The sequence below is a fragment of the Tursiops truncatus genome, chromosome 3, assembly GCF_011762595.2.
Source record: "Tursiops truncatus isolate mTurTru1 chromosome 3, mTurTru1.mat.Y, whole genome shotgun sequence".
NCBI classification, from domain to species: domain Eukaryota; kingdom Metazoa; phylum Chordata; class Mammalia; order Artiodactyla; family Delphinidae; genus Tursiops; species Tursiops truncatus.
In genome coordinates this window covers 150,523,967-150,531,514 of record NC_047036.1, presented here as the reverse complement: position 1 = coordinate 150,531,514, position 7,548 = coordinate 150,523,967, and the positions used below count along the sequence as shown (strand labels likewise).

The 7,548-nt window shown below is 52.2% G+C and overlaps 1 protein-coding gene and 1 pseudogene across 1 annotated transcript; one reads left to right on the top strand and one right to left on the bottom strand.

Moving 5' to 3' along the window:
• Positions 1–356: 356 nt before the first annotated feature.
• Positions 357–2,144, bottom strand: LOC141278156 (nuclear envelope pore membrane protein POM 121-like). Its single transcript, XM_073801837.1, has 2 exons — positions 2,054–2,144; positions 357–1,822 (listed from the first exon to the last, which is right to left on the bottom strand). The coding sequence occupies exon 2, from the start codon at positions 1,806–1,808 to the stop codon at positions 357–359; it is 1,452 nt and encodes a 483-aa protein (XP_073657938.1). The 5' UTR covers positions 1,809–1,822; positions 2,054–2,144.
• A 3,486-nt stretch (positions 2,145–5,630) lies between these two features.
• Positions 5,631–5,736, top strand: LOC117312039 (U2 spliceosomal RNA; annotated as a pseudogene).
• The last annotated feature ends 1,812 nt before the right edge of the window (positions 5,737–7,548 follow it).

The following is a 7,548-nucleotide window of genomic DNA, read 5'->3' as shown; positions in this document are numbered from 1 at the left end:
ACCTGGAGGAGAATGACTTGGTCGATGGCCCAGTGGTTTTTTGTCCAGCCACGCCCTGGGCAGGTGATGAGGGGGCCCTAAGAGCAAGGCTGCACCTTGCTGTGCCCACTGCGAAGCTGAGGCTGATAGGAGTAGAGGCCGGAACCGACACACCCCTAAAGTCAGCCTTGGCTGGGCATGGGCTGCGCCCTCCGCTGGAAGTAGGGGGGCCCTGCCTGGGTGTGCCCCCAGGGATGTGAGTTAAGATGGGGGCAGTAGTGCCTCCAAACCCAGGCTTCTTCTTAGGTCTGGGTCCCGTGGTCGCCATGGGGTGGCTCTGGTGAGGAGGGCCCCAGGAGTTCAGGCCCACGCTGCCCTCATTGCTGTGTGTGGTGCTCGGGGGCCCCCTCCATTCTTGATGTAACACTGAGAGCTGCAAACATGCAGCTCAAATCATCTAGGGCAGCCGCTCTGCTCCCAAAACCCAGCTGTGTGCTGGCATGGGTGCCCACGGTGGAATTTGTGGATGAACCCCCTCCAGAAGATGCTTGTGCGGGGCCGCCCGAAGCTGGGGGGCCTGGAGCAGAGGCAAAGGCTGAAGCTTTCGTTTGCCTGTGCTGGGGAGAGCTGCCGAGGTCCCTGATGGCATAGGTCTCACCCCGCAGCGCACTGTTGATGCTCCGGAACGCTGCTTCCTTCTCCGAGTCTAGGTCTTCGGCAGTGACCCGGAAACCCGGCTCAGGGGCTGGGGGCAGCATCAGAGGCTCCCCTCGCCTGTGCAGCAGCAGAGGAAACCTGCGTTTTCGGGGCCTTGGACTGTCAGATGTGCGGGAGCCGTTCCTCCAGGGCCGTTTCTGCCCTCTTGCTGCCTCTGCATTTTTTTCAGGCTGGCTTTTCCTCTGGTAAACCACCGGAGCTGCAGAGGGCGATGGAGGGCCCTCCTCGCGCCCTGTCTTTGCAGACTTCTGGGGCAGCCCTTGCGGTATGGCGGGATCCCTCCTTCTCCTCACTGGCAGGAAACCTCGGGTGGAGATATATGAGCTCTTGATGGCGTTTCTTTGGGGGCAGGAGCTCATACAAGAGGTCTGGGGCCACAGAGGCTCCCCTAGCCTGAGCAGCAGCAGAAGAATCCTGCGTTTTCGGGGCCTGGGACTGTCAGGTGTGCGGGAGCCGTTCCTCCAGGGCCCTTTCTGCCCTCTTGTTGCCTCTGCATTTTTGTCAGGCTGGCTTTTCCTCTGGTAAACCACCGGAGCTGCAGAGGGCGATGGAGGACCCTCCTCGCGCCCTGTCTTTGCAGACTTCTGGAGCAGCCCTTCCGGTATGGCGGGATCCCTCCTTCTCTTCACTGGCAGGAAACCTCGGGTGGAGCTATATGAGCTCGTGATGGCGTTTCTTTGGGGGCAGGAGCTCATACAAGAGGTCTGCAGTTTCCTGGAGGATCTGTCCTCTGCCCACTTGGCGTGGAGGTCTCTCTGCAGAGAAGAGAGAGGCACGAAGAAAGAGCCCCCCAGGGGCCTAAATGCAGATCGTGCGCCCCCGGTGTCATTGGGGCCGCTTCTCTGGTCATCGTTCTTCCCTGTGACTGTGGGGACTTCCTCCTGCTTGGCCATCCCTTGCCCGCTCTCTCCCAGGGCCCTCAACACCGTCTTCTCTGTGCTGTAGTTCGGGACACAGCTGTGTGTCGTGGCCGGCACTGGTTGCCCCCGCGCCACACTGACAGTGACTGTGTCCACTGCGGACACTGAGCTGCGGGACGTCGTGGGGGTGCGAGCACCCATCACTGCCTTCTTCCGATGGCCTCGCCTGAAGATGGAGATAAGGATCCCCATAAGGAGTGCAGCGTCTGCGGGATGGTAGAATGGGGTCTCAGAGACTCTGTGGCAAAGCGCAGATGGCAGAGTCACTGGACACTTGTGGGCCGGCCTGCGAGTGGATAGCCGGCCATAGACAGCTGGGTGACCCGGGCCGGCCACGGGAAGTCGGTGGGCGCGGGGAGCGGGCTGGGGGCAGCCGAGCCCTCCTGGCAGGTGCTGGTCCCCCAGTGCCCGGGACGAGGGTGAAGAGCAGGACCTACCTAAGTAACTGCTCCTAGAGAACTTGGGTGAGGTCCGTCCGTGGATAGAGAGCTGGGCTCCGAGCACTCTCCTTCAGCTGCCACCTCGGCCAAAAGCGGAGTGCGCTCTCTTTGGCCTGTTGCCTTTTTATACTCTGAAACCTGTGAGCGAACAATGGGCATGTGTTGGCGGGGCGCAAAAGTTTAGGGAGGGGTGGCGCATGCGCAGAGTGCACGTCAGGTCCTGGGGCGCACAGGTGAGGATGCGCGCCCCTGGACCATCTAGCGCTTCTGAATCTCCCGGGGGTCTGAGGGCTGGAGGTGTTTGCCTTGAGGGTGATGAGCTTCTTGGCAGGACAGCTGGCCCTTCTCCCCTGGCCGCGCCCCAGTGCTGTCGGGGTAACTAACTGTACTGGACGGGATCCCCGCCCAGAAAAGTGGAGCAAGGTTGCTGGCTGTGCAGCTCCCACAAGAGGCGGCAGCTTTGGCAGCAGTGCCTCTGCGTCCTCCTGCCCTTTCCCCTGGCGGCACTGGAGGGGAGTCGCTAAGAACGGAAGTGCCCACACCATCCAGATCCTGCTGGGGTGACACCTGAAGTGGTGACCAGGGCTGGCTGAGAGGGCCATACTTACCATATGACCCAAAAACCCACTCCTAGGCAATTAACCAAGAGAAAAACTTTTCACAAAACACATATGTGAATGTTTTAGCTATCTTGTCCACAATTCCTAAATATAGGACTATTGAGGTTATCCAATTTTCTTGAGTTTGTCATTTTTTAATTGTTCTTGGAATAACACTATGTATATGTATTGTTTCACAGTCTAGAGTTAATATTTTACCAATTAAATAAAATTCAGAAGGCTTATATCCATATAGATTCTTTTACCTTCCACTCTTTGTTATAGCTGTCATACGTGTCACCTTTATATGACGTCAACGCCACCCTCTGAGACTGTGGTATCCTTTTTTCATACATATACAGGGAATTGCCTGGCGGTCCAGTGGTTAGGACTCAGCACTTTCACTGCTGGGGCCCCGGGTTCAGTCCCTGGTAGGGGAACTAAGACTCCTTAAACTTAACCCCACTCTGGGGCAATGTCCCAGCCAGGCAGAAACTGCAGGTGGCGCTGGAGACCTTGAAGAGTTTGGCTATACTTCCAGCTCAGCCCAAAGCCCAAGGATGATTCTGGACTTTCACTCTGACTCGTGCATTTCAGATCTTTCTGGGTTTGGACCTGGTATATATGTCCCTCCCAGCCCGCCCTGCCTGCCCCTTCAGTTGTCACCCCAGCAGGATCTGGTTGGCTTGGGCACTTCTGGGGTTTTTTTTGTTTGTTTTTGTTTTTTTTTTGCACTTCTGTTCTTAGCGGCTCTCTCCTCCAATGTTACCAGGTGAGAGGGCAGGCGGAGGCACAGGCGCTGATGCCAAATCTGCCACCTCGGGCGGCGGCTGCTGAGCCAGGTACCCTGCTCTCCAGCTTTCCTGCTCTGGTGGCCGGGGACCCATCCTGTACAGTTAGAGCCGGCCGGGGGAGAAGGGGCAGCTGCCCTGCCAAGAAGCTCATCACCCTCAAGGCAAACACCTCCAGCCCTCAGATCCCCGGGAGATTCAGAAGCGCTAGATGGTCCAGGGGCGCGCATCCTCACCTGTGCGCCCCAGGGCCTGACGTGTACTCTGCGCATGCGCCACCCCTCCCTAAACTTTTGTGCCCCGCCAAGGCACGCCCATTGTTCGCTCACAGGTTCCAGAGCTGCATCCCAGCAACAGGCCAAAGAGAGCGCACTCCGCTTTTGGCCGAGGTGGCAGCTGAAGGAGAGTGTTCAGAGCCCAGCTCTCTAACCAAGGACCAACCTCACCCAAGTTCTCTAGGGGCAGTTACTTAGGTAGGCCCTGCCCCTCACCCCCGCCCCGGGCACTGGGGGACCAGCACCTGCCAGGAGGGCTCGGCTGCCCCCAGCCCGCTCCCCGCGCCCACCGACTTCCCATGTCCGGCCCGGACCCAGCTGTCTATGGCCGGCTATCCACTCGCAGGCCGGCCCACAAGTGTCCAGTGACTCTGCCATCTGCGCTTTGCCACAGAGTCTCTGAGACCCCATTCTACCATCCCGCAGACGCTGCACTCCTTATGGGGGTCCTTATCTCCATCTGCAGGCGAGGCCATCGGAAGAAGGCAGTGATGGGTGCTCGCACCCCCACGACGTCCCGCAGCTCAGTGTCCGCAGTGGACACAGTCACTGTCAGTGTGGCGCGGGGGCAGCCAGTGCCGGCCACGACACACAGCTGTGTCCCGAACTACAGCACAGAGAAGACGGTGTTGAGGGCCCTGGAAGAGAGCGGGCAAGGGATGGCCAAGCAGGAGGAAGTCCCCACAGTCACAGGGAAGAACGATGACCAGAGAAGCGGCCCCAATGACACCGGGGGCGCACGATCTGCATTTAGGCCCCTGGGGGGCTCTTTCTTCGTGCCCAGGCCTGGACCTCTGCAGAGAGACCTCCACGCCAAGAGGGCAGAAGACAGATCCACCAGGAAACTGTAGACCACTTGTATGAGCTCCTGCCCCCAAAGAAACGCCATCACGAGCTCATATGTCTCCACCCGAGGTTTCCTGCCAGTGAAGGGAAGGAGGAGTCCCGCCATACCGGAAGGGCTGCTCCAAAAGTCTGCAAAGAAAGGGAGCAAGGATGGCCCTCCGTCGCCCTCTGCAGCTCCGGTGGTTTCCCAGAGGAAAAGCCAGCCCGACAAAGATGCAGAGGCAACAGGAGGGCAGAATGGGCCCTGGAGGAAGGGCTCCCGCACATCTGACAGTCCCAGGCCCCGAAAAGGCAGGATTCCTTTGCTGCCGCACCGGCAAGGGGAGCCTCTGAGGCTGCCCCCAGGCCCTGAGCTGGGTTTCCCTGTCGCCACTGAAGACCTAGACTCCGAGAAGGAAGCAGCGTTCCGACGCATCAACAGTGAGCTGCAGGGTGAGACCTAGGCCATTGGGGGCCTGGGCGCCATGCAGCCTCCCTGTCCCTTTCTGCTGCCTGCCGCAGGGGCTGCTTCTCCGCAGAAAATGTTTCATAGTTATTTCTATTTTAATATCATGGTACATTAAAATGTATTAGTGCTTGCCTGTGAACACTAAGGTCACTTGACTTGTAATTTTCTATATTGTTCTATATTTTTGTGACTAAAGGCATTACTTGGGGGAATTAAAAGAATATCTTGAAGCGATTTTGGCTTTTGATCTGCCACTAATTCCTATTTAACTTTAATTCAGGGGTCGGATTCTTTGACCCAAGGAAACAGAATAGTATAAAAAGAAAGAATGTGAGTGTCAGATGGTGGCAGTGATTAAGTATAGCAAGAGACGCCTTTGCAAAAGTTACTGTTGGTCCCAGAAGACTCTCACTTAGCTGTGTGACCCTGGGCAAGTCACTTCACCTAAATCTCTGAAATATAGGACTGTGCTGATGATTTAAAAGTGAGCATGGTGGACACTCGGAAATCCTGGGTTCTCAATAAAGCCACTGCCCTGCTCTGTGGTCCTTTGGAATTACTATATTAGTAAAATTTATACTTGACAGTAATTTTAGCTTAAAGTTTATTTTGTCTATTTCATCTCAGCCTTTTGGCTAAGATCAAGTGTAGTATCTGTTCTTGTCAATTTAAATAGCAAGAGAAAAGAAAGGAAAATAACGGGCATGCCCCCACACTCTTCAGACAATAGGAGCCTCTTAACCTGTTCCTTTGTCCAGAGACACAGGCCATTTCTCAGTGAAGGCCTCTGCCATCACTGAGGTTGCAGGGGAGATGTGGTAACTGGGGAGAAAAAGACCAATGGGGATGACCCCCTCACTCCTCAACATCCAAGCCCCCCACTTTCTCACTTGTCTGGCTAGAAATAAAAGGTTGATCCCATGGTTTTAACTTTCAGCTGTTGCTGGACTTTGCGTGCCTTGCCTAAGCTGGGAGACAGAGGCAGGAAAAAAACCCACCATAATCACCCTGTTATGGGCTGTTATTCAACTTTGGACTTCCAGGCCCCATCTGCCTGTTAGCGTTCACTTCTTAGAGTTTCAAGTGCATGCTGTTTGTCCTCTATCTTGCCCCATGCGGCTCTCAAGCCCTCGTAATATGACCACATTTCTCGTGCCACATGTAAACATTCTAACACTTTGCAGATACTGAATTAAAAATCTATTATTTACATTGACTTCACCATTTTCATTTTCCTGGTGTGTTCAGTAGAAAATTCAAAATTACATATGTGCCTGGCATTATGTATTTTTTGGTGAGCAGTGATCCAGAGGATGGAAATGTATGCCTCCTTCAACTCCTTAAACTTAACCCCACTCTGGGGCAATGTCCCAGCCAGGCAGAAACTGCAGTGTGTCTTGGAGAAGGTCTTTTGCATTGAGATAGTAGGATGCTCTTTTAGCTTCAAGAACTTGGATGTTGTTGAGTTTAACATGGTATAAGTTCAAATTAGAGTGTTTTAATTTTAGGATGTTAAAGGTAATCCCCATGGTAAACACAAAGAAAATAGCTATAGAATAGTCCCAAAAGGAAGTGAGAAAGTAATTTAAATATTTTATTGTAAGAAATCAGCTAAACACACACAACGAAAGATAGGAATGCAGGAAATGAGGGGCAAAAAAGCTTTGGGCAGATGGAAAAGAAACAGCACAATAGCAGCAATAAGTCTTTTTTTGTCAGCAATTACTTTAAATGTAAATGCATTAAACTCTGCAATCAAAATACAGAGATTGGCAGAATAGGTAAAAACATATGACCCAACTATATGCTGTCTACAGGAGACTTACTTGAGATCAAAAGACTCAAGCAGGTTGAAAGTTAAAGGATAGAAAAGGGAATTCCAAACTCAGTGAGAAAACTCAAATAGTAACCAAGAGAGCAGGAGTGTCTCTACCAATATCAGACAAAATAGACTTTGAATTTAAAATAGATCAAAGAGTTAAATATAAGAGATAAACTATACAAATTTCTGAAGAAAAAAAGGGATAAATCTTCATAGTCTTGGATTTGGCAATGAACTCTTAAATATGATAGCAAAAGCACAGGCAACAAAAGGAAAAAGAAATTGGACGTTATCAAAATTAAAATCCTTTGTGTTTCAAAGAACACCATCAAGAAAGACATAATACAACCTTCAGAATGAAGGAAAATGTTTGCAAGTCATATATCTGATAAAGCCTAGTATTCAGAATATATAAAGAACACTGGCAACTCAACAATAAAATGTCAAATAACCAAATTTTAAAAATGAGAAAAAGAATCGGCATAGATACTGCTCCAAAGAAGACACAAATTGCCAATAAGCACATGAAAACATGTCCAAAATTATTAGTCAAAATTATGCAAACTGAAACCACAGTGAGATACCACTTCATACCCACTATTGTGCCATATAATTTTTTTAAAAACAAGTGTTGGCAATGATGTGGGGAAATTGGCACTTTCAAGCATCGCTGGTGCAAATATGAAAAAGAAAATAGTTTGGCCGTTCCTC